Source organism: Elgaria multicarinata, chromosome 8 (genome assembly GCF_023053635.1).
Source record: "Elgaria multicarinata webbii isolate HBS135686 ecotype San Diego chromosome 8, rElgMul1.1.pri, whole genome shotgun sequence".
Lineage (NCBI taxonomy): Eukaryota > Metazoa > Chordata > Lepidosauria > Squamata > Anguidae > Elgaria > Elgaria multicarinata.
The window spans coordinates 12,775,445-12,802,928 of record NC_086178.1 but is presented as its reverse complement, the minus strand read 5'-3'; the positions used below and the strand labels follow the sequence as shown (position 1 = coordinate 12,802,928).

Here is a 27,484-nt window from a genome sequence, read left to right as displayed (position 1 = left end):
AAGCAAGTTCACAAAGCATTTTGTATTTATAAAACATCAGTGTTTCAGTTCCTGTGCAGACGCAGTGCAGCTGATCTCTGAACTATGATGGTGATACTGGCAATAGGCCACTGAAGCCCCTTCCTGCCCTCTTCAATAGAGATCAGATCTTTCCCTCCCTTCATAGCCAAGAGTAAGAGATACCAACAATACTGTTAATATTAATTAGCACAGAACAGGACTTCAGCAGCGAGCCTTTTAATTTCATTTATTGTCAAAAGCACCTGCTTTTCTTTTATTTATTTTTAGTGTGCTTTCAGCCACTTTCCTGATTTTTATTTTTGGTCAAGTTGTAGGCATTAGAAAGAAGCTGCCCAAAGCCATCAAAGGCTGAATTTTACAGCTTTGGGAAACTCAGTGGGGGAGTTTGGACGATCGAAGTGAGGGCACCAGGCTGGGGAAAACTGGGCTGGAGGGTCTCCATCATTTGAACTTGCACGTTTTGACACAAAATCAAAACTGATGGATGTTCAGCTTCTTTCTATTTAAAGGCTAACACAGATCCCTTATTACACTAGAGCTGTCACCCAAGAAATCTTTGTTGATTAAGTGTATGAGTTTTAATTGATTGATTAATCAATTGCATTTGCACATGGGTTAAAAACAAAAGCAAAAAGCACAGTCTTTTGTTGATGCCTGCCTGTGTTGTAGTAGGAATCATCTTCAAAGGGGCACATACTCTTTATGTGAGAGATGAAAAGGAAGAGCCGCCTTTTAAATGGATCTTGCTAGCTGCATTTTTTAAAGCACTTGCATTTTTTTAAAAAAATAAATAAATTGGCTGCCTGATTAATTAGAGGATGTTTTTTTGTCAATTAAAAGGATTTTTTTATTGGTCTAACCAATTAATGTATTAAATGTTGCACCTCTACTCCTATCCAGGATTTGAAACCAGCTTGGAACCATGGTTCCAAATCCTCCTTCAAGTGGGAACCATGGTTAACTATGATGTCAGATAGGGCTTGTTCAGACAACACACTAAACCATGGTTACGCCGCTAACCCTTTTGTAGTAAATGGTTAGTGAGCCTGTTTAAACTGTGGTTATGTAGCCATCATGGTTAGGAATGGTGCACATGACCTGCTAAGCCATCATGGTTAGCTCAAAATGCTTAACCGTAGTGGCTTAGCGTTTTGTCTGAACAGGGTCAAAGCAGGAAAGGGAAGGAACTCCTTGCAGAGAGGGAGTGTAACGTGTTGCAGTCCATTCCAAGATTCTAAGAAGACCCCTGCTGGATGAGACCAAGGGTCCATCTAGTCCAGCATTCTGTTCACACAGTCGTGAATCAGATACCTGTGGGAAGCCCAAAAGCAGGACGTGAATACAGTAGCCCCCTCCTGCTCATGTTTCTCAGCAACTGGTATTGAGAAGCACAGTGTGTCTGATACAAGAGTAATCTATCGCCATTGATAGGCTTATCCTCTCAACAATCTCTCTCAATGACTGAAAGATTGCGTCCTTTGCATCTTCACTGGGCTATAAAGTGGGATGATCCACCACTTCCAGTATCAGAGGCAGTAAGTCTATATAAGCCAGTTGCTAGGGAACATGGGTGGGAGGGTGCTGTTGCACCCATATCCTGCTTCTGGATTCCTGGTCGGCAGCTGGTTGGCCCCTGTGTGAACGCAATGCTGGCCTAGATGGACCCTGGCTCTGATCCAGCATGGCTCTTATGTTAGTTATGCTTTCTCTGTAGACTCTGGCCAGCCTGTTTAATCCCATGACTTGGTTGCCAATCCCAGTACAGTGCAGGTACAACAGGTTGGGTGTGCATCAGCATTAGGCTATTGAGCAACCAGCCCCTGCACCTGCACCTGTGCGGAAGTGTCCTGAGAACACTAGACACAGCCAGGTAGCTCTCAGCCTGGAGGCATGACAGTAATTTGCTGTCATTTTACTTTGAGCACCTATTCTCAGGGGGGTGGGGGCAAGTGTCACTGATGGATATTTTTTGACCGCAGTCAGGGACTACCCAGCCCAGTCCGCTCACGCTGACAAGCCTGACTGCTCTGCCGGTGGTGGTGACAGGATTGCATCACTCCACAGGCAGATGGAACTGGGTGCTACTGAGCATAATTGGGACAGCCCCACTCTGCCACCCGTTACGTCACAGTAATACAGGCAGCGGAGCTAGCGGAATTACAGGCAAACCGGCTGGCACTGTGCTCATGTGGGCAAGAAGTTGTGTGTCTCTCTCTTTTCCCCGCCCCAAATGTTGATATAACCCACCCAGCGCAATGGAATCATCTTGAGAGAAAGGGCAAGCTGGCAGCAGGCATTTAGAACATTCGGAAATTCCTTAAACTGAATCAGATCACTGGTCCATCTGAGCCCCCGCTATTAGTATTTTACTCTGTCTGGGAGGAGTACTTCCTCTCCTCCAGCTCTGCTACCTGAGAGCCTTTTAATGTAGGAGTGGGCAATCTATGGCCCTCCAGATGTCTTTGGACTCCAGTTCCTGTCATCCCCAGTCAGTGTGGCTAGTGGCCAGAGATGATAAAAGTTGTCATCTAACAAGATCTGGAGCAGGGGCAAGAAACGTGTGACTCTCCAAATGTAGATGGACTGCAATTCCCATTAGACCTAGCCATCATAGCCAGCGTTGCACTTCAACAATGCCTGGAGTGTCACAGATGCCCATTCCTTGCCTTAAATGTGTGGTTACTGTGTCCCACTCCTGTTTTAACGGTTGATCCCAAGGATTGGTCCTGCAACATTAAATCTAAAAAGACCATATTCTGCTATTGAGTTATTGCCCCTTCCCAGAGCCAGAGGAGTGTTGGGTGAGTTTCATGCCTCTCTAGAAAGGCCTGCGCAAGCCAGTGTGGCATAGAACCTCATCAAAGTGCTATGATGTGGAAAACACAACGTTCAATCCCTTCTCACCAAGGAACCAGTTACCTAGGGAGGTTGTGGGCTCTCCCACACTCGAGGCCTTCAAGAGGCAGCTGGACAACCATCTGTCAGGGATGCTTTAGGGTGGATTCCTGCATTGAACAGAGGGTTGGACTCGATGGCCTTATAGGCCCCTTCCAACTCTACTATTCTATGATTCTATGAAAAGTTGTCTTCTCTTTCTTAGCAACCACACACTACTTGAGTGAGGATAAAATGGGATCATTCTGTGTGTGATGTATATATTTTTATATTTTTTTACAGCTCAATGGTTCACAAAAATTAAAACTACAAAAATGATATAAAATATAAAAGCTTAAAACTACAGTATAAAAATGCAACCAGAATAAAACTTAGCAGCAATGCAGAGATTTAAATTCCAATATCAGATTTAAAATGGCAAAGCTAAAAGCCTAGAATGCTAAAATGCCTGGGAACCGCCCAGAGAGGTTCGGCTATTGGGCTGTATAAAAATGTAATAAATAAATAAGGTCTTCACCTGGTGCTGGAAAGAGTACAACGTAGGTGCCATGCAAGCCTCTCTAGGGAGCTCATTCCACAGCCAGGGTGCCACAGCAGAAAAGGCCCTCTTCTTGGTGGCCACCCACCTCACTTCCCTTGATGGGGCTCCTGGAAAAAGACTCCTGCAGATGATTTTAGACTTTTGAGCTTACTCAAGAAGAAGAAGGAGATCTACCAAAAATGTCTGCAGTTGGGTGGGGGGTTGTTCCTCTGGGAAGTGGGAGTACATTCCATCTCCAAAGAAGCTGGAAAAATGTACGGTGAAGAGGAGGAAATGTTTGCTGACATTTCACATGTACAGAACTTGTTTCCTGTAGGGGTTTTGTGGGGAGGGGTGCTTCGCTGTGTTAAAATAGCAAAGTTTACTTGCACAACTCAGGGTTCCTTCCTTGTCTTCCCTCCAGTCCTGTCTCTCCCCACTCCCATTTCTGCACCCAATGCAGCTTCATGTGACACACCCACTTTACAAACAGGTGGAGCGATCGTTCTGTTTAATTGTTTCACTTATAAGATGCTGTAAACAAGATGGCCTGACGTTCCTGATTTCCAACCACGGCCGAGAAATTAGGAGCAGGGTTCAGGATTTTGCGACCCCTCCCATCTCAGGCACAACCTCCCCTCTCCCCCACGCCTTTCCCCTGAGAGTCTAAAACACACTTAAGGATTACGCCTGCATCAGTTTTATCCACGACTAAACATTAAGTAGATTTCTTCTTAACCAAGGCTTACAAACCACATTTAATCTCTGGTTTTATACCTTGACTATGAAAGGAACTCTGGTTGGCGTTAACCTCGGATTAAGGCCAGCACAGATGCTGAGGGAAGGGCAGAGGGAATTCGATCATGGGAAAAGGAGGGCCTGGGAAGAAGAAGGACATGATCCTGCAGTTCACTTCCAGTCTTATAACCATGGTTATAAATCAGGACCATTACACTGGCACAGGGCTGTATTATGCAGTTATAAAGTTGCCCAAGAGATGAAAGGTGTCACATCCTGATAAAAAAATTAATCCACGGCAGAGATACAGACATCTCTAATCTGGAGGCCACACAGAGCCACCCTTCTGTTTACATGTAAGTAGGTGTGTTTTTCAAACTGCATGCTCCTCTAAAGAACCAAGCTGTGCAACCTGAATTTACATGTTTATCAGGTGTCTGCTTCTTGGATGGGGTTCATGTTGGGTTATTGTGCCAGAACTTTTCTCCTTCTGGAACTCTGTTTGTGCTCAGAAACAAACACACATCACGCAGGTCTTACACAGCAGAGCTGGTTTATTTCCTTCAGGCTTCTGTGCAGTTCAATTCAGATCAGTTCAGATCAGCACACTGAGGCATACACAGAGAGCAGTGATCAGAGAGCAGTGATCAGTAAGCAGTGATCATAGAGCAGTGATCAGTTCCATTTTACACAAGTGAGAAACTATATACAGATCTACACAATTCTTATCTACATTACATACAGCTGTGATGAGGCTAACTTAGAATCTTGGCAAGGTTCCCAGAACAGCCTCTATCTCAAGGTAATTGCCCACAGATAGATTTTCTCTGTTTAACCCTGAGATAGCCATACACACACAATTTTAATGACTAAGCAAGTATTTCTTTTCATATACTTAACAGTCCTCCTCTTGCACATGTTGTTTAAATTGTGTTACAATCTGAGACCCAGCTTTAAAAGCATCTCTTTGTGTTTTACCATTGATACGTTCCACCTGTCCTGTCTCATTTTGTTTTACTTTGAATACCCATTTACAGGTAATGGCTTTACGACCTTCAGGTAAAGGTACTAGCTCCCACGTTTCATTTTTTTCCATTGCTCTGATTTCCTCTGACATTGCTTCATGCCAGCCCTGAGCTTCTGTAGGTTCCATTTCCTGAATTTCCTCAAATGAAGTAGGTTCATAGGCTATTAGTAAAGCTCTATGAGAAACCTGTTTGCTTTGGTATTCATCTGAGTAACGAATTGGAGCTTTGCGTTCCCTTTCTGATCGTCTTGGCATAGTTACAGGCATAGTTTCCTCCTTTACAGTTTCTTCCCCCTCCCTCTCTTGCTGAGATTGTTCAGGAATTTCTTCTGTTTCTACAGCTTTCTGTTCTACAGGCAAACTTACATACTGTTTTGTTTCCTGCATTTGTTCATGAAAAACTACATCTCTGCTCACAATTACACTTTTGTGATATGGAGACCACAAACGATAGCCTTTTGTTTGTGTATCATATCCCAACAGTTTACATTCCAAACCTCTTTGAGCTAGTTTTCCTGGTCTGTTTTCTTTCTGAATATGAGCAAAACATTTACTTCCAAAAACCCGTATATGTGACACTCTAGGTTTTCTTTTGTAAAACATTTCATATGGAGTTTTTTCATGTACAGAGTGGTAAAGCCTGTTTAACAAATAATTTGAGGTGGACAAAGCTTCTGCCCAGAACAGGTTAGACAATCCTGACTCTTTCAATAGAGCTCTTAACATGTTCTGCAAGGTTCTGTTTTTCCTTTCTGCAACTCCATTTTGAAATGGTGAATATGGAGCAGTAAGGTCATGTTGTATACCTTCATCACTGAGGAATTTTTTAAATTGGTTGCTGAGAAATTCACCTCCCCGGTCCGTTCTTAGATTAGCTATAGGTTCTTTAAATCTATTTTTACTCCACTTAACAAACGCTTTGAACTTTCCAAAAGTTTCACTCTTCTGTTTTAACACATACACAAATCCAAATCTACTGTAATCATCAACAATAGACAAGAAAAATCTGTTTCCTCCTTGACTTGTCTCAAAAGGACCTGCAAGATCTGCATGTATTAATTCAAAAATTCTTTTTGTTGTTCTCTCACTATGTTTTGGAATGTTTGACTTATGACACTTGGTTTCACTGCATACATTACATTCTACATAGTTAGAACATGGTTTGATTTTCACCCCTTCACACAGTTCTGGAATCTTAGAAATTGTTTTATAGTTAGCGTGACCAAACCTTTTATGAGTTAAATGGATGCACTCTTGGTGTGGTTTGCAATTCGCTATTGTTTTTGTTGTGACTTTGCTGGCTACAACTTCATTTTCTGTACAAGTATTAATCACATACAAAGATTCTTTCATTATTCCCTGCACACACACCTTGTTTCCCTGTTTTATAGTACAATTTTCTTCAGTAAAACAAACCTCATACCCCATTTCTGTTAACTGAAACACACTTAGAAGGTTTGTTTCTAATTCTGGTACATATAAAACACTTTGTAGTTCAACTCCCAGACAATCAAAATATACATTACCCACACCACAAATCTGGATTTTTGTTCCATTTGCAAGGGTAACACACTTTTGCTTTGAAGTAGAAGTTTCCAAGGTTACAAATGAAAGTTTGTCTTTTGTCATACTTATTGAAGCCCCAGAGTCCAAAAACCAAGGATTCATTGTCTCTTTGACTCTTGCTAGAAGACACTTCTTTGTTGATTCAGCTTCATTCATGTTGTTCTCTTCTCTCCACTTTGCTGTCGACTGCTTTTTCTTCTTCTTGTTGCAATCCCGCCTTAAGTGTTCTGTGGAACCACAATTAAAGCATTTCCTTGCCTTTAATGCAGCCACCACGTCAGAAGATTTATGGCTTTGTTGAAATTCAGCCACAGGAAGTTGAAGGCTCTGTTGTTTTGAAGCTTGTCTTCTTTCATAGGTTTCCAGTAGTTTTCCAGCTACATACTCGAGGGTTAAATTTTTCTCCTCTTGACTTTCCATCATGGTGACAACCACGTCGTACGATGAATCAAGACTTGACAAAATCACATAGACTTGGTGTATAGTTGTAAACTCCATCCCTCGTGCCCTGAGTTGATTGAAGATTTCTCTCATGCTTTTCAAATGGTTTGACATAGACTCCCCTGATTTCAGCTTCATTCCATACAGCTTCCGGGTTAGAATTACTTTACTGCCCGCTGTTTCTCTTTGATATACAGCTTGTAGCGCATTCCAGCACTCTTTTGATGTATTCAAAAACTGAATGAAGGAAATTTGAGAGTCTTCCACAGCTAATGCAATAACTGCCATTGCTTTTGCATCGTCCTTAAACCATTTAGCATTCTGTGGATCTGCTCTATCTGGTGGATCCTCTGTGACTACATACCACAGTTCAGCCTGAATCAGATACATTTGCATTTTGTAAGACCATAATGCATAGTTAGAGTCATTCAGCTTTTCTAACAATTGATGCAAACCAGACATATTAGCTCCTGCCATTCCCTCTGCTTTAGGAATTGGTATCTCACCGTCCTCCTGCTCAGAGTCCTCCTCAGAGTCAGCCGACTGAGATTTTTCCTCACTTTGCAGCACTGGCTTTAGCTTGATGTCTTCCTTCATCAACAGTTTTCTGTTTTAGCAGACTCCTGGTTCTGATACTGCACCGTTCCCACCAAGTTCTGGTTCTTCTGCCTGGATTAGGCTGGCGTAGGCTGGTCTAGGCTAGACTGGGCTGGGCCCATAACCTTTGTTGGGTTATTGTGCCAGAACTTTTCTCCTTCTGGAACTCTGTTTGTGCTCAGAAACAAACACACATCACGCAGGTCTTACACAGCAGAGCTGGTTTATTTCCTTCAGGCTTCTGTGCAGTTCAATTCAGATCAGTTCAGATCAGCACACTGAGGCATACACAGAGAGCAGTGATCAGAGAGCAGTGATCAGTAAGCAGTGATCATAGAGCAGTGATCAGTTCCATTTTACACAAGTGAGAAACTATATACAGATCTACACAATTCTTATCTACATTACATACAGCTGTGATGAGGCTAACTTAGAATCTTGGCAAGGTTCCCAGAACAGCCTCTATCTCAAGGTAATTGCCCACAGATAGATTTTCTCTGTTTAACCCTGAGATAGCCATACACACACAATTTTAATGACTAAGCAAGTATTTCTTTTCATATACTTAACAGTTCAACCCATAAATATAGGCAGGGCAGTTTGTGGGTTTCAAGGGGAGGCCCCAAAAGTCAAGCTATTTCAGTTCAAAGAGAAGTTGGGGGATTGCCATACCCCAGTGGGGAAGCCTGACTGCCCAAAAAGACATGGAGACCATTCTAGGTACCAGATGGGCAGCTGTTCCAGCCTGCCTCTGTGCGCAGAGAGTATTGATGCAACTGTTTGAGAGAAGATGTGAAGCCATTCCTTAGCCCTGGCACAGTTTGGGAAGCTCAAGTCTCATCCATTTGCGTGGGGCTGAATCCCCTACTTTCTCATCTTTGCTTCAGGGATAGGGCAGCAGCCTGAGAAAATAAGGTTATTTCATGCCAGTTTCCAGATCTATGGAAGATAGCAATTGAGGGGAGACATGAGAACACTCTTCAAATACTTGAAAGGTTGTCACACAGAGGAGGGCCAGGATCTCTTCTCGATCCTCCCAGAGTGTAGGACATGGAATAATGGGATCAAGTTACAGGAAGCCAGATTCCGTCTGGACATTAGGAAAAACTTCCTGACTGTTAGAGCAGTGCGACAATGGAATCAGTTACCTAGGGAGGTTGTGGCCTCTCCCACACTAGAGGCCTTCAAGAGGCAGCTGGACAACCATCTGTCAAGGATTCTTTGAGGTGGATTCCTGCATTGAGCAGGGGGTTGGACTCAATGGCCTTATAGGCCCTTCCAACTCTACTATTCTCTGATTCTCTCTCTCTCTGCCCTTGGGCTTTGATTATAATTTTTCTGCAAGGCAGAGCCACCCCCAAACACTTTGACACTTGATCCATATAGGACTTCCCCAACATACTAACCTGGCACACAAATCATACTAACCTTCCTCTACACAAGGCTCATTCAGAAGAGCAGAAGTTTTTGCTCAAGAGCATGTCCCATTCCTTTCAGGGACACTTGGGCATCAGCACACTCTGTTGGATTGCATCCTTAGGGTTGCACACCTTACCTCGCAAACTGCTCCCCTTATTGGTGCCCAAAGTCACATGCCTGAGGTGGCCATCGCTCCGTACCTCCTTATATGACCACCCCTGCTGCAAGTGACATAAGTACTAAAACATCCTGCAGACAAATCCATAAAAGTCACTAGCAGCCTGCCTAAATGAGAGGGAGGTCCAACTTTTGTAAAATATCCCTTCCTGGTCGTCTATAGACCATCTTTACTCACCCCAGGTGGTTGGGTGTGCGGCTGTTTTCATGCCTGAACTAAAGGTGCATGCATCTGGTGCTGTATTATTTTGTTTTAATAATATTGTGCTGATTCACATGTTGCTAGTTATTGCTATTGATGGTTTGCTGCTATTTTATTGTTATTGGCTTGGATTTAGTCTAAAATAATTGCTTGAATTTGATCCCACTGGAAGCCAGTGGGACAAGTTAGTCATGGATCAAGTCTGATTCATTTCAGTTGGAACTAAGGCCACAGCTAGACCTAAGGTTTATCCTGGGATCATCCAGGGTTCACCCCTGCCTGAGCACTAGATCCCCTGTGCGTCACCTAGATGAACAGGTTTGACCCCTGGACGATCCAGGGATAAACCTTAGGTCTAGCTGTGGCCTAAGTTAGTCTAGATCCAAGACACTGATTACTACTGTCTTTTATGCTACACCTTATAATATGGTAGTTTTGTTTGTATTGTCATATTGTATTTATATGATGGAAGTTGCCTTGTGAGGGGTTGGCTCTAAAAGATGGTCTGAAAATATTTTAAATAAAGAAATGCAGAACCTTTTTTTCTCCAAAGAGCCATATGCCGTAGCCCAGTTGTGGCTGGGCAAGGAACCTACAGTGCATGGTGCAGCCTCCCGAAGTTCAACTGGAGAAGCAATGTGGGATGTATTAGCAGAAGTGGCAGAATAAAGGCGACTGAATTCTGAAAGTGAAGGGCTTGATAAATGTTATTGAGTCGTAAACAAACAGTCCCCTGGCTAAACAGCCAAAACTGTAAACCAGGAAAGCAAGTCAGGCCAGTTTTTTAACAGAATGAAACCACTACAACTGCAGAACATAGTGAACATGTTAGTCTTTCTATACACAAGAACATCAGAAGAGCCCTGCTGGATCATACCAAGGGTCCATCTCATCCAGCATTCTATTCACATGGTACCTAACCAGCTGCCTGTGAGAAACCCTCAAGTAGGACTTGATTGCAATAGCACACTCTTGCCCATGTTCCCCATCAACTGGGTATATAGACATCAAGACTAGTAGCCATTGATAGCCTTATCCTCTATGGATTTGTCCAAACCTCTTTTAAAGCCACCCAAATTGGTGACTAGCTCTCCGCCTCGTGGTAGAGAATTCCATAGTTTAACTATGCGATGTGTGAAGTTTTTCTCTGTCCTGAATTTCTCACCAATCAGCTTCATGCGATGACCCCAGAAGGAGCAAAATGTGTCTCTATCCACTTTCTCCACACCATGCATAATTGTGCTCTGCCAGTGAGCTCTCTCCCATGTTCCTGAGCCAGAGCATGGAGTGGCTCAGGGGAACAGGACACAGGATTCTGGAACAGGTGGAGAGTTATCTCTTAGTCCTCCATGGTGGAAACCTTGTCTGCAGAGGATCAGGTCCTCCTGTCTCAAAGTCTCATTCTGTGATGACTTGGAATCTGCTGTGGTGGACTCTCTGGTGATGATTACTTCTTATCCCCTAGCAGAGAAACAGAGGAGCTATAGCTCAATGGTAGAGGACCAGCTTGGCATGCAGAAGATTGCTGGTTCAATCTTGGTAGGGCTAAGAAAGAATCCTCCCTGGAGAACTGCTGCCAACGGTGTTGACAATACTGAGCTAGATGGACCAATGGTCTGACCTAGTATAAGGCAGCATCCCATGTTCCTAATGAAGGGCTAGAAACTCCCCAATATGAGAGTATTCTTTGCACAGGGATTTAGTGTGTGTGGTGGAGCCTTCCATCCTGTGAGTCCTGACCGGTAGACCAAACGGGCTTTCTGCCCCAGGGAGAACTCGGCCTCAGCCTCTGAAGTGAACCTCCAAGCGCCCTGCCTCAGGATCAGGCCAGCTCATCCCATGGCTCTTTGATCAAACAAAACTGAAGCAATTTAAGGAGTGGTTTTCTCGGGATAACTGGTTGTGCAAGGAAGCCTCAAGAGATCTACCTCGACACTGAGGCAGCCAGAAGAGGATTGCAGCAACGAGTAAAATAACCTGAGCTGTGGGTTTCACCTCCCAGCGCTTGTTGGCTCACGTGACCCACTGCAAAGGACGTCTTCCTCCCTCTTGATTTGTGGCTGGACCACAGATCACAATGTTTTTGGATGCTTCATCTTCCAGATTCCTTACTCAGCCGGGGACCTGGGAGAAGGGAGGGAAGGGATTGATAGCAGTTAGGAACATTGGCTAATTAAACGCTTTAGGTCATCTGGTGAGATTTTTCCAGAGCGAGAGGTCTGAGAATTGCAACACGAGTAAAGCATCCTAATAGATTGGCTCCGTCTTTCTTGGCAAGTTTCTTTGGACTGGCGTAACCCAGGCAGTACGTGAGCATCTTCGAACATCCACTTACATACTGAGTGTTTTGTGTTTTTTTGTCTCTGCGGGATGTTTCCACTGCATGGACATATAGGGGACTGTAATGCCTGGTTCCCCCAAGATGTTTTGGACTTCAACTCTCATTAGCCCCCAAATGATCTGACACCATGGGAGTTTTAATCCAAATATCTGAAGGCTACCACATTAAAGAAGGCCACAACCATGTGTTAAAGTTCACCACTTGGCTTCCATTTATTCAGTGCTGTTTAGGGTTGGGGCAGATACAGCCCTGGTCAGTCCCTCATCTGTGATGAAAACATTGGAAACAAGCCGTGGTAGTGGTGGTGGTGGTGGAGGGGTTACACTGTTCCTGTTCCTCAGCTCCTTTCCTCGCCCATGTGCATATTTCCCCTCTCCCTCATTATCTGCAGTTTTTGTATTACATCAGGACTAAAGATAACATTGCTTATGGCTGACTTAAGGCCCCCTCTTAACCACGTTTTGGAGATGGGATTAAAAGGGAAGGCAAACCCTGGTTAGCGTTTAGTTCTCAGCAGTACTGATGTAGTGCTGATCAGTCCGGGAGGTATGGGAGAAGCAATCCCAAGAGCTTGGGGCTGGAAGCAAGGTCCATGCCCTCCTGGGCCGATCCTGATCACTTAACTGTGGTTAAGAAATTAATAAATATTACATCTACCCTGGCCCTGAGAAACACAGGAATCATTGGAAGCTGCCTTATACCGAGTCAAACGCTTGGTCCATCTGGCTCAGTATTGTCAACACTGCATTGTGAACTGCCCAGAGATCTTTGGCTATTGGGCAGTATAAAAATGTAATAAATAAATAAACAAACACTGACGAAAAGCGGCTCTCCAGAGTTTCAGGCTAGAGTTTTTCCTGCCCAACCTGGTGATGCCCAGAATTGAACTTGGGACTCAGCAGGGGGGGTTTTAAGCAAATTTCCCAACTGCACAAATGCCCTGTCCCCCACCCAAGCCAAACACATTATTTCTCTTTCACGACTGGACAGATTCTCAACAACACTAGTAACACCTTAAACTTAAAGACAAATTGACAGGGCCAGATGGACACCCAGGAAGGACGACAGACCAAGGGAAGGACACCCCTGGTTGTCACCTACAGCCCCCAATTGAAACCATGTTACATGCCATCCCTGACATTGTCTGTTGTTAAGTTCTTAATAAACACAACACGTGTCTTATTTTTTTCACCATTTTTCCAACTGCACATTATCAGATTTCCAACTACACATTTTTTCCCCAACTGCACATTTTGTGTCCAACTGCACACTAAAAACAACCCTGAAAGCAGGTGCTCTGCTACTGGGCCACAACCCCGCCATCTCCATTTGTAAATGATGTTGTGGATGCCTTAAAAAGTGGATGGATGAAGCCAGCTTTTTATGGCCCCCACTTGAATTAATTCATCCACTTTGAATCTTTTTTAGGGGGAGGGATGTAACTTCTTCCCCCTCCCCGTCACTACAGTCACGTCTGTAACAAAGGGGTTGATTAAAGACGTGAATGGATGGCTCTGTTCAAGGGTTTGGAATCAGCTACCCACAGCTGTGGCCTCTGGCATTTATCGTACCTCTGGAAGAAGGTCATACACGCGGCTTTGTTCCAGGCCAAGATCAGGCGGTTGGAGCTAGTCTGCTGCTATAGAGATGTAAAATTTCCAGAAATTTTGAAGCCATGGGGAAAAAACGCCAGACTTTTTCCGGGGTGGGGGTGGGGGAATGGAAATTTTTGGAAAAATTGAAAAAAAATGCAGTATTAGCCCTTTTTTACAGTTGGAAAGTCACTTTGTTACTTTAGGAACCTAAAAGGTAATTATGCACAAGTTGGTTTGGCATAAAGTTATTACATTTGGTATATTAAAAGTACAGTGTGTACAAACAATTTTTCCAAATTGAATTTACTTTTTTTAATTTTTACTTATTTGGGTAACAAATGGAGCTACAAGCTCCTGAACTGTAAAGAACACCTGAACTTTAAGGAACCTCTTTGGTTTTGCCAGTTTATGAGGAGCAGGCAAAAAAAACAATTTAAAAAACAACAATAGAAGAAACCCATCAACGTTAGTAACAAAGAAAATTATTTATGTCTCCTCTAGTCCTCCACAGTGTCAAGCAGTCTTAAAGCCCCCATTCCCATAAAAATAACTGGGAGGGGGGACCAAGATTCAAGTAATATGCTTGGAATTTAATCACTCATTTTCTGAGCTATACTTATCACTTTCAGTTTCATTCTCTGTTTCATTGACTGTGCCCCCTAGAGGCAGAAATGCATCTTGCTCTTGCGTTCGAGAGCTGTAGTCTCAGTTTGCAACCTAGGTCTTGCTTCTTCTTGGTGCACAGAAATTGTAATTATCTGATATTGTACATAGTTTTTAGAAATCATTTGGAGAAGTAAATATACGAACACCTTGTCTTAAACATTTTATTCACCATGCTAAAATAAAACATTCCATAATCCATTTTCTTCATTTCTTTTCAATCTAAGAAGGATAGAGTATGCACTTGCCATTCTGTATCAATTGAAGATACTATTCATGTACTGAGATCATGTATAATGATCTCAGAACCAAATACATTTATCTGTTGTTAAGATCATTCAAGAGAAGGCCATCCCTTGTTAAGGCTTGTTTCCTATTGTCTGATGCTGAGAAGTATGTATCTTTTAGAACTTCCAAATTCCTTGTCAGTGCTCTACAAATACTTGCCAAGAAGTCTAAAAGCTGTATGGAAAACTATTCAATTCTTAATGGTTTGTTGGTGGAGTTTTAAATTGTATAGTGTTTTGTTCTGTGTTTGATTCTGTGTTTGTGTATAATGGCAAATTGCTAAGACACAATAAAGAACTTCTCTTTCAATCTTCCAGGGGGTGGGGTGGGGGAGACAAAAAAGGCTTCGGGGGGGGGGGGGGAATGGAGAAAAATGCTTTTTCCGAGCCTTCACATCTCCAGCTAGATAGTCTGGCAGGCTGCAGCAAGAAGGCAAGTGGTGTCCTGTTCTGGTGACCAAAACAGGTGGAGAGTAGACCTCTCTCCCCAGTGACTGGGAAAAGGCCTCAGAAGGGAGGGACAGTCAGGGTTGTGTGTGGTGGTGGTGGATGGAGGTCAACACTGGCTTTGAATCTCTGTCCTATGGCATTGCCCCAGCCTACCCCCATGTGTCTCCTCATTCCATGGCTTCCATCAAGCCAACATTTCTTGGCCCTGCATGGGATTACTTATTTAGATTGTTCCTGTCCTAGGAGAACGGCTTGAGGCAAGTTGCAAAGCCGTTCTTTTGATCGAGACCTGGGTAGCGTAATGGCTGAGCCGGCGCACTGCGAATGGGGAGACGCCCTGTTCAGATTTCATCTCCAGCACATTTGCACCTGGTCAGCTCAGGCAGGCCGTTATTCTCTCCTATCGAGGTGACAATTGCAGCTTTACAGGTCTGTTGTAATGGTAAACCAAGACTGGGTGTGTGAAATGCCGGGAAGACATGCAAAATATCTCACGTAAACGCGAAGTGCCATTGCTGCGTGGGAAAAGCCATAACACGGGCGGCAGAGAACTCGGCTTGTAGGTTTAAGGCTCTGTGCTAAATCCTTGGCATTCCAGGAACTAACAGGACTAACAAAGACCCGAGCCAGGCCGGGTCACTGCCAGTCATGTAGACATCACTCACCTGTAGGGGTCTGACTTGATATAAGGCAGGTTGTAATGGGAAGAGAACGCTGAGACATTTTCTGCTGAAATCGCAAGCGACCCAATGAAGTGCGCATACAAATGATTTTGCTTTGCGAAGTTACAGAGAACCTTCCTCCACAGCTTTGTTGCAAAACCAAAACACAACGGCCCAGGACGTCAGCGGTGTTAGACGCCTCATGGGCGTTGCTGGAGGTTTCAAGACTGGTTTCTGTCAGAGTTGTAGAGCAGCATCCCTTCTTATATTGCTGTTGTGGCATATTCTCCTCCTCCTTGCCATTCACCTCCGCATTCCTTATCAAAATAAGATTTAAACATAAATAAATAAATAAATAAATAAATAAATAAATAAATATTCCAAGGGGTGTTGAAGTCTTCCGACCTGAAGGCCGGTTTCCCTTTTCGAGAAGTTCTCAGGGGCTACATTCCATCAGTGGGTGAGGCCAAAGGCAAACTAGGACAGGACTAGAAATACCAGCTTATTTTACCTTAAATCTTTGACTACCAGTAACTAAAGCGTTAGAAGAGGCATCTCAGCCTTTTAAAGTGTGGTGGGAAACCATGTGAGAGACAAGAAACTACCAAATGATCAATACTGGGTGTGTGTGTGGCAATCTAGGCCCCCCAGCCAGGCTGGATTTGGCCCATGGGCCTGAGGTTCCTCACCTCTGATAAACAATATGCAAATTATACCCATGCTTGTTGATGATTTGGGAACGGAGAGGGTGGATTAGAGCTGACTGTGGACGTTCTCGGCCTCGAGGCTGAAGCTGTTGAAGCTGTATGTTGTCTGGCTCAAACTGGGCCAAAGCTATTAAACTGATAAAGTGGAGCTGAGACACGGGCGTGGTTATTAATTAATTTGTGCACTGTTACCAGACTACACGGCATGTTCTAGAACAGTCTTCTCCAACCTGGCGCCCTCTGGATATCTAGGACCGCACGTGCTATTATTGCTAGCCAGCATGGCCAAGCTCCATGCTGGCTGGGAATGATGGGAGTTGTAGTCCAGTACACCCAGAGGACACCAGGTTAGGGAAGGATGTTATAAAATAGCATGAATAAGATTAGGACCACCATACGACAACTTTGGATTCATCCCACGGTTCACTGAAATCTAACGCTAGACACATCAGCTTCCCATCTTAAGGCCAATTCATGTTACCCTTTTCGTGGCAACTAGCTGCAGATCTATACCAAGCAGGATACAACGGTTTGAAAACTGTATATGGAGTGTGTCCTGGGCCCAAACAGTTGTCACTACTGTTATAAACCGTTTTAAAGCAGTACTGTAGATCCGTTATAGGCATCAAAACTTAAACAATTTGGGCTCAGATCCAAAGGCCAACCAACAGAGATCCAACAGTGTCTCCTATAGTGGCCGGCCTGGGAAGCCCCCAGGAAGCTTACAATTTGGACAAAATGGGGAGAGCCATGGTTGCACATCTGGTAGTCAAAGGACTATGAACAGAGAAAGTCCATTCGTAGGTATTATTGTGACTCATAATGGCCTGCTCTCCATGCATTTGCATAATTGGTTTTTGTTTAAAAAAAGAAAAGAAAAAGCCATCGGACCCAAGAGGCCGTCATTGCATCATGTAGCAACAAATTCCAGAAGTTAATGATTGTTGAGATCTGGGCCATGAGCAGTCTAGAAGTCTGAAGCAGAAGATGCTGGGAACAGGCCCTGAGGGTGATCAGCCAGACGGACGTAGGAGTCAAGGTCAGCGCTAGGTTGTTGCCCAAGCAAAGCCCTACCCTGACCTGGAAGATTTTTGTTCCCTTCTTTTCAAGGTCGAGGGGAACTAGTGGGGCTTCCTGGGCAGAGGGACAGACCCCTTAGAGTCCAGGAGGGCATTGCAGCCCTAAGAACCTGTCAATCCCCAGCCCCTCAGGGAAGCAGAACCCAGACCTGGAGGTTCCTGGTTCTAGCGCTCCCTCGGCAACTCATGCATCTGCAGTGAAGAGCACAACTGGATCCAATGTTCCCTACAGATTGTGGATTGCCCTGCGTTGACTGTGCCAGCGCCTGTTGAGCCACTTTTGGGGAGCTGTAGGTTAGTGGATCTGCAGCAATCATGTGGTGAACCATGACCTGCACATTCCAGGCAAGGCAATATCAGGGATACATTTCCTCTGATTCAGTTGGCGTCACGTGCCCAGGGAAGGAAGGAATCATTATCATACAAGTGGACGTGTTAAAATGTTTCGGTGAATTGGGTTCTAGCCACCGTAAACAAAGGGCAATAATGCCAGAGGAGATACCTCTCTAAGGCGGACCCACGAAGTCAATAATTGCAGCACAAGCCACTATGGGATGGCCAAGTGCTATAATATAGCACACCGTTCTCTATATAGTCATAGTTGCTTTGTAGGATCCACCCTATGACAAAGGGTCATTTGAACTAGTGGTTTCAAACTGCGTTCCAGCGAGCCCTGGGAAGTGACATACCAACGTGGGGAGCTGTTTTAATCAATGTCAGGCTATTTGTCCATCTAGTCCAGCCTTCCTCAACCTGGGGCGCTCCAGATGTGTTGGACTGCATCTCCCAGAATGCCCCAGCCAGAGCTGGCTGGGGCATTCTGGGAGTTGTAGTCCAACACATCTGGAGCGCCCCAGGTTGAGGAAGGCTGATCTAGTCCAATATTCTCTACTCTGACAGGCAGGGAGAGAGGGCCTTTCACGGTCTCCTTTTAACACTGGAAGTGCCATGGGTTGATCCTGGCACTTTAGACATACAAAATACCCCAATCTGGTGCCCTCCTAGCCAGCATAGCTAACGGTCAAGAATGCTGGGAGTTGTTGCCCAAAACATTTCCCCAACTGGGGAAGGTGGCTATATACGCGTAGGAAAATTGTTCTCCAAGCATGGATCCCACCAGCCAGGCTCAAGAGGGTTAGTATCAGCAGGCTTTAGGGAACCCCAGATTTTGTGGAAAGTGAAAAAGCCAACTTTGGGTGATGGGGGGGGGACACCCTGAGGTGGGGGTGGGCTCCTCAAAATCAGTTGATTAAGAACTGGGTGTGCTCAGTGGCCAAGAAATGTTGGCTGACTGTGGCGGTGCGGGGGGGAGGGTAATGGAAAAGCAGGGGTCGAGGCACGATGGACTACAAAAGGATTTCCCGTGGGCAGCTGGTTGGCCACTGTGTGAACGGAATGCTGGACTAGATGGACCCTTGTTCTGATCCAACATGGGTCTTCTTGTGGTCTTATGTTCCTGCTGCTTGGAATCTGCCCTCATACCATCCCAAGAAGAAGAGATGTGCCGGATAGGCCCAGGGTGGGGAGGCTGAGGACTGGCCATTTGCAATAGGCCAATAATGAGTGGGATTTTTTCAGGGTTGATTCAAAGTGGAATCAAAATATTTGGGGAGGGGTTTGTTGCTGAAGATGAGGGAGAGTGAGGGAGTGTGTAGCCAGGGGTCTAGCAACGAGGACGGTGGGATGGGAATCATGCACCATGGGGCTAGACCACGCTTGAGGCTGTTTTCTTGCAGTCTAGGGGAGATGATGGCCTGCCTTGCTCATCCCTTGACGTCTTTCACCACCAAACGACTGGAAAGGGAATGCAGAAAAGTCAAAAGGTTCTGTAAAATATTTGCATGGAGAAGACTGAAATTGCGTGTCTGGTCTGAGCTTGGCAAGGCGGCCAGGGCAACAGAGTCGCTGCCTTTGGATTCCACCCACTCTGGTTTCAGTGCAGTCCGGGCAATTTCCTGTCGCACTCCAAATTCCTGTGGCACTTCTCTGTGGCTAGCCATGATGAAGAGGGCTTTGCCTTGGAAGCGATTGGCTGGGCCGGCAGACATGGGCTGGGCCCCTGAGCCGACCGCACGTGGGGAGGATTCCATAACCCGTCCTGTTTATTGCTATGCAATCTCGTCCTGCCCTGGGTGGGTTGGATGTGTGCTTTTGCCAGAGAATGGGAATCTGGGAAACCTGCATGGCTGCAATGAAGCATTACAAGTCTTGAAATCAGAGCTTGCGGTGCAGGTTCTGCTGCATCCTTGCAGAAGCCTAAATGTTTACAAAAACGGTGTGTGTGTGTGTTTCTAGTCCTCAGAGCTACAAGGAAAAAGCCTACAGAAATACTGAAGGCGGAGTGAGCTGTAGTTATGAAATCTTGGGGAGGTTATTATTATTATTATTATTATTTATTTATTTATTTATATAGCACCATCAATGTACATGGTGCTGTACAGAGTAAAACAGTAAATAGCAAGATCCTGCCGCATAGGCTTACATTCTAATAAAACCATAATAAAACAATAAGGACGGGAAGAGAATGCAAACAGGCACAGGGTAGGGTAAACAGGCACTGGGTAGGGTAAAACTAACAGTATCAAGTCAGAGCAAAATCAAGTTTTAAAAGCTTTAGGAAAAAGAAAAGTTTTTAGCTGAGCTTTAAAAGCTGCGGTTGAACTTGGTGGGAGCTTTATTCCTTGCAGCTCTTTCTGGGGGCGTCTACACCAGCCGTTTATTGCAGGATTGTATCGTAGGCGTCACTAACCGGCCACATGCTGTTCACCTGCTCCTGCGGTGATCTCCGCTCCACCTCTCCCAGAATATCCCTGCCTGCTTTTGTCTCACGTTTCTCCCAGCTCTCTAGCTTTCATTGTGAAGAACGTTTGCAGTGTTCCCCCCAGCCCTTTGTGAGGCCGTTGCTGTTCGCCGTGAGTTTCGGGTGCAGCAAACAGCCAATTAGCTGAGAGGGGTGTGTGCATGGGTATCAGCCAAGTGTTTTTTTTTTTAATATAATCATATCTCTGCGCAGGACCACATATTCGGCAGAGTTCCTATCCCCCCATGTGTTGCTGCGCGTCTACGCTCCTGCGCATCCCGAACGAGTAATTTTTAAAAAAATCCTGTGCCCCATAGCCATCTGCCTAGCCCCGCCCACTTCTACTGATACACATGCGGAACCGCCGTAACGGGACGCACATGCTCCCGCCATGGCACTCCTCTATTTGTGGCACAGATCAGTCGCGTGCGCCCCATGAAAGGCAATCGCAGAAGCGGTGAACCTTCGGGAGCATGCCTTTTCCCTTGTGAAAGGGCTGCAGGTGTAGTTTAGCCCTCTGTCTCCCCATGGACCTGAATCATTCCCACCCCTCCTGCCCCACACATCCACTGCTGCCTGAGCCTTTTCCTCCACCTCTTCTCTCCTGTTCCTGTCCCCAAGATTAATAAAGCCTCCGGGTGCTACAAAATGAACCATCCTAGTTTGCAACCAGCTGAACTATTGAGATGAAGCATCTTGATGCTGATTGATGCAATTTCCTGAATTTTTCTCTAGGGAATGGGGCTGGTCTCCCCCGCTACCAAGCCAAGCAATGGAAGGCAGGAGGACACATTGATTGATTGATTGATTGATTAAAGGATAGATGGATTCATTGATTGATTTGGTTTGCACCCCATCTTTCTACCAAGAAAAATGGCACTCAAAGCCGCTTAAAATCATAAATGAAACTTGATCAAAACTGTAATAAGACAATACAATAAAGGGCAAGAGAAACACAACAGCAACAAAATGAAAACAGCATCCAACCCAACAGACTTGCTTACATGCCAAAGGCCTTCTTGGATAAAGTGGTCCTTGCATGCCAGCACAAGGACAGCAGAGAGGGAGCAGACGTAGCCCTCCCTTGACGCTTTTTCTGTAAGCGACACAGGCCGGGAAGTTGTGATTGGCTGCAGTCTCCTCCGTGAATGTCCACTCTTGTTTTGGGGACATGTCTCTCCCCTTCAAATTTTGCATGGATGGGGAACACCAGGGTGAAATTCACCAGCCAGGTGAACTTTCCCTCCTCTATTTATCCAGTGCCTCAATGTTTTTGGACGTTATCTTGAAGGTTGCTGCCAACTCAAGATTATGAAGTACTTAAAGATGCTTTTCACAGTTGGATCCTCTGCATGTTTATTTGGAAATCCCACTGAATCCAACGGGACTTATTCCCAAGAGAGTCTACATAGGATGGCAGCCATACAGTGATACGGTACAATCTTATGCACGTCTACTCTGAAAAAACCCACTCAAGATGGCAGCTTTGCCATGCGTCCCTTTTGATTGCTCCTAGCTCAAGCAATCAAAAGTCATGGTGCAGCTATTTCATCTTTTTCCTTCTTAATGGATCCTTTGAGGAATGGGGGGAAAAAAGCAGCTGTGGGAAAACACAGGAGGGTGTGCAGTCTGGGATTCTGTGTTATGTGTAGATCAGCTCTAATAATTACAAATCTGGTGCAAAGAGTGGCCCTGTTTGGAAGATCATCTCAGTTTGTTAAGCTGAGATTTGAACTGGACATGCAGCCCCTTCACTCTGCTCTTCACACAAGCAATCAAACCACGAACTTGTACAGTTTCTCATTTCGCCCAAACCAGGAAACAATAAAGACTTCTGAACAAGCTAGGATATTAAGCCAACTTTGAAACATGGCTTAATATCTTAGCTTATCCCCAAACTACTAACCATAATTTTCTGGTTTAGGTGAAATGGGAGGCTATAGTCTTCCATTGTCCTGGTTTCATTGCTTTCTCATGCAAAGGGTGAAGGAAGGCAGCTGTGCACTTAGCAAAAATACTCGTTCGTATCTCAGCTTATTAAGCAGTGATTAAAATCGGCTTCAGTTCTGCCTCTTTCTCTGTTAAGAGGACCCTACGTAATGTGGGCTTTTGGAGTCTGCAGGACTGTTTGACCTCCAATCTCAGTCTCTTTGATGCATTGGACCCAAAGTTTAAATCTGCAATTAATTTTTTTGTTGATTGACCAAGCGATTTGAATCGATCAAAGCTGTCAGCAGTGAAGTTATTAAAGCAGACGTACTTCATGGTCTTCGCACTGTTCCATTACCCACCCACCCCGGGGCCTGGCAATTTTTCATTTCTCCTTCTGTGTATTTCTTCTTTCTCATATTTATTTTAAAATACAATAAAAATTAATATTAAACCAGGGCGGGGAGGAGAGAAAAGAAAAGAACCTTAGAAATGACTCAGCCAGCCCTCCGGGCAAATCCTACTGTGAGCGAGGTTGGTTGTTCCAGGCCCTAGGGGACTGGAGGGTGAAAAGGAAAATCTTTTGGCTCTCCCAGAGCAGCGACTCAGCAACTGTCAATTTGCTCCACAGAGGCAACGCCGAGGTCGGCAGAAATCCCAGAGCGTGATGCTCCTCTTCTCTGCTGGGATTCCTGCGGTAGTTAAAAAAAGACGTCGCCAAAACAAAAAGAAAGCACCCAAAAAACCCAAGCAGGCAGGAGCCTTATACCAGCGCCTCTGAGGCTCCGGAAATTGTTCCCACATGACACTGGGGAAGATTTAAAGTCCTCAAAATGTTGTAATGCTGCAGATTCCTTTGTAAAGCTCCCACTAAGTAGAAGCTGACCAAGACATAAATTTCGGGGGTATGGCAGCTAGCAGAGGGAGTGCAGGGGGGCAGACGAGCTCTTTAAATCAGTATGGCAGAGGAAAAACATTGGGTTGAGTTAGCCTCTTATGGATTCTGATTTGCAAAGAGTTTTGCAATTTTTTCCGTTGTGCCTTCACGACAAGCCTGTGGGGTAGTATAGGCTGCACCTTATGCCCTTTAATGGATGGCAGACCGGAGTCGGGGTGGGGGGGAAGAGAGAGAGACTAGCTCAGGGCACATCCACTCTACGAATCCATCCCAGAGATGACCCAGTTGCGCATATCCAAGCCAATACCTCATTTTTACACATGCATGTGTATCGTGGGGGATCACCAAGAGGGTAAAGGAGTTAGGTGAGAAATATGAGTGAGAGGAATGCCAGGCAGGAGGAGGGATGTCTGAAAATTTCGTTTCAGTTCACAAATCACTCGGAAATGCCCTGTTCGCAACCCCGAACACCAATAGGAGCATGTTCGCAATTGCCTTCGCGCCTGCAACATATGTACTTGGAAATCGCATAACTTCCTTAAGATGTGCAACTCTTTCAAAAGGCACACACTTTAAAATCAGCCACATTTTAGTCTATGTGGGAAATTTGTTCAAATTTGGGAATTGCTTTTGCAACTTCCGCATTCAGTCGCTGTTCGTTTCGTGCAGTTTCCCTGTTCCCTCAAAACAAACAGCGGTGGGAATTGCGAGCGCAATTCGAGGAGAGACGAGCAATGAGCTGATGTTTGGAGAGCCTTTGTGAGCTTGAACCACGCTCGCTTGCTCCTCCCGAAGCAGGGCAGCCTAAAACCTAGGGTGCTGGTTGGAGCGGGGTGGGGGGGAAATCTAGTGTTTTGGGACTGGAATGTTGAAGGGGCAGAAAGCAGAGAATAGACAAATGGCTTTGCTGTGTCTGGGACATGCTGGGAAAGGCGTCTCACCCTGAAAGGCATGAGAGCAGAGTTGTAAAGGACAGGTAAGGGCATGAAGTGTGGGCTAGCACTGCATTTTCTTGCAAACCACTCAGAGCCTCTGGAATCGGGTGGGCTAAGAATCGAACCAAATGCATGAATGAAAATTACTCATCACACGACGACTCGCACCTGGGCCCAAGGCCCACATTTATTTATTTATTTATTTATTTAAGGATTTTTATGCCGCCATTCAGCCAAAAAAGGCTCTCACAGCGGCTTACAAAAGTATTTCTTGACAGTCCCTGCCCACAGGCTTACAATCTAAAAGACATGACACATGAGCAGCAGAACAAGGTGGTGGAGGGCTGGGGAGGCAGAAGAGACTGCTGTGGGGTGGACAGTTGTCCCTTTTGAATGTCCTCTCACATTAAACATACACACACACATCACATATCAGTGCTTTTAAAAAAAGAAATCTATAGCACATAAGAGAGAAGCTCTAACTCATCTGTTTCCCTTCAGTGCTGCCTTTCTGTTTGCAGGGTGTTTAAAAGTGAAGGAAGAATTCAAAAGTGGCTTTTCCTGTAATCTGAAGAGATGCCATCCGTCCTGCCATTTCATTCCCTTGGCTCAAGGGCTGAGCTGAAATGGCCTCTCCCCATTGGCACTGTTTGCAGGCTGTCGGGGAAGCTTTGCAACAAGTCGACTCTCCAGTGCTCCCCTCTACTGCTAGCTGCGTTTTCTTTTTACCCGCAAGATGCCAGAGTGTAGGGAAAGAGCATTGCCCTCACTCTGATTTGGCTTTATGACGACACCATGTAGCCAATGAGAGCTGGGCTACATGATGATGACTGAAGGCAAATCAGAATGATGGCAACGTTTCCTACTCTCACTTTAGGGCATCTTGTGGACGCACGCACGTACGGAACGGCAGCAGAGGCAGCAGAGGCATGCTATTTCTGCCGACACAAAGAACGGTGAAACATGTGATAGCCAAACAGCTAAGCAGGCAGGGATGGGCCTTTGTGAAGTCTTCTGTCACACCACCAACACACACAAACACACACCCCTCTTTCAACCTGGGAAAGTTAAGCCAGCGAACTTTCAGCTCGGCATTAGAACTGATTTCATTGAATAGTTCCCTTGGGTTCCAAGTACTTGATCTGTGAGCAGCTCGTTGATAATATGCTAGCGATCACTTAATGCTGTGGTCGTGATGGTTTTGCTTGTTTTATGATTTAATTTTTAAATGCCTTTGGGAGGGAGATGGAGAGGTTGCAACTGAAAGTCAGAATGGAAAGTTGATTGATTCATTGATTGATTGGTGCGCATGTGAATCATCTCTTTAAGATCTCTTGTGTGCTGGTAACTTAGCTCTCTTTCTCTGTGTTTTCTCTTCCAGCCTGTGGTCCCGGCCACTTCAAATCAAAACAAGGGGAAGGTGTGTGCTCCCCCTGCCCAACCAACAGCCGGACCAGCTCTGGGGCAGCCACCCTCTGCACATGCCGGAACAACTATTTCCGGGCGGACACCGATCCCCCCGACAGCTCCTGCACCAGTAAGTCTGTCATTAGAGGATGCTCTTCTTTTATTCTTAGTGTTGACTTATTATTCCACTCTGTTTCGGGAGTCTAGGTTAGGGTATCTTTTACACTAAATATAATATACAAGAAATCAAACTGAAACCCCAGCAAATCCAAGAAAGATGAAAAATGTCCAACTAACCATGTGCACACAGGGCTCCTTGCAGCTTCTCTGGGCCCAGCGCTAAAGCCTGACTGACTTGCCCTCTGGAGCTATCTGGGAAGTCAGGACTAAGGATCTCTGAAGGCGAGGTCTAAGAAGCTCCCTTTTCACTTAAGAGTAGAGTGACCATATGGAAAGGAGGACAGGGCTCCTGTATCTTTCACAGTTGTAATTTGTATGCATGCAGCGTCTGGTGAAATCCTCTCTTCATCACAACAATTAAAGCTGCAGGAGCCCTGCCCTCTTGACCAGATACAAAAGAGGGCAGGGCTAATGCAGCTTGAACTGTTGTGATGTAAAGGGAGTTTCACCAGGTGCTGCGCGCATACAAAGGACACCTGCTGAAATTCCCTTTTCCATATAACTGTTAAAGACATGGGAGCCCTGTCCTCTTTTCCATATGGTCACCTTAATTATCGTAACACTAATCCACCTTAGGGGGAAGACAGATGTAGCGTTTCAAGAAGAGACACGACGGTGTGATTCCAGCATTGAAAGTTGCCTTCCACTCACAAAGCCTTGCAAGTCCAACTGTGCATGGCTCAGCCGTCAATCTGTCTGCCCCCCTGTACTTCAAGCGGGCTCCCTGCCCTGCCTCCCACCCACGCCCCCGTTATGTTTTTAAAGCAGCACATGGATTCATTTATATGCTCATGCATCACTTTATTAAAGAAACCCACAAACATTTCCAAAATACTTGCAAAGCTGCTTCAGGAATGTGGGGGTGGGGGAAGTTAGTGATGACATAAATGCTAGCCAGTTGGTGTCCTCTGCAGACAGTTTTTCCCTCCTTCAAACTAAACCAGCCCTCCCTAACCTCCCGAAAAGTACATTTGCACAGAAAAGTGGGGAGGGTGCTTCCAAACCACTCTAAATGCTGCTCAAAGGACATTACTTCTGTCTTCTCCCTTACAAGGTGGTTATAAGAATTACTGAGATAAATGTAGTCTAGGGCAGGGCTGAAATTTATCAGAAAACAGACACTTGTATATTTTCTATTTTGAGTGCCTCTAGAACTGTTGGGAGACTTTCAGTCCTTCCCTGAAAAATATTCAGCAAACTCTCCTTCTCGGTTTCCTTGTCCGTAAGTAAGATGTAGAATTTGGAGCTGTAATTGTGGACTGGTTTAATATGGTTGAAAGCAGCAATCAGGCTGTTCCCTACACTTTCCAGTCAGCCTGTCTTAGCCTGTTGCTTCTTTTCATTCAGTATTCACTGAGCCAAAATTTCTTAGAAGATCCTTTGCTTTCTTCCCAGACGCACACACAGTCCCACCAGACATTTGGAGGATTCTGCCTTCACCCAAAGAATGTTAGACCAAATGGGGATTGCTCCAGCCCTGAAAGGCAGCCTAGCAATATTTTAAATAAATAAAATAAATAATAGCGTGTACACAAACACACACAATTTCGCAGCCCACAACTAGCAGGGAGAATTTTGGAGGCTGTTTTCACTCACCCCTATAAAATGTGCACGCAATGCCTTAAGCTCTCTCAAAGCTCTTCAGTGTGGTGTAGTGGCTAAAGTGTTGGACTGGCAGTCGGGAGTTCTGGGTTCTAGTCCCCACTCGGCCATGGAAACCCACTGGGTGACTTTGGGCCAGTGACAGACTCTCAGCCCAGCCTACCTCACAAGGTTATTGTGAGGATAAAATGGAGAGGAGAAGGATTATGTATGCTGCCTTGGGTCCCTTAAAGAGGAAAAAAGGAAAGGAAAGGAACCTCTCATGCAAGCACTTGAGTCATTGCTGACTCCTAGAGGGACGCCTGCTTTCGCTGACGTTTTCTTGGCAGACTTTGTAGCGGGATGG

General features: G+C 45.2%; 1 protein-coding gene across 4 annotated transcripts in view; it reads left to right on the top strand.

Moving 5' to 3' along the window:
- The window catches only part of EPHB3 (EPH receptor B3), a 105,051-nt gene that overhangs the window by 63,411 nt on the left and 14,156 nt on the right, over positions 1-27,484 (top strand). For all 4 annotated transcript variants that reach the window (XM_063131891.1, XM_063131889.1, XM_063131890.1 and 1 more), the window contains exon 4: positions 25,331-25,486. In XM_063131891.1, coding sequence (XP_062987961.1) covers positions 25,331-25,486 — 156 coding nt within the window. The remainder of the gene's footprint in view (positions 1-25,330; positions 25,487-27,484) is intronic.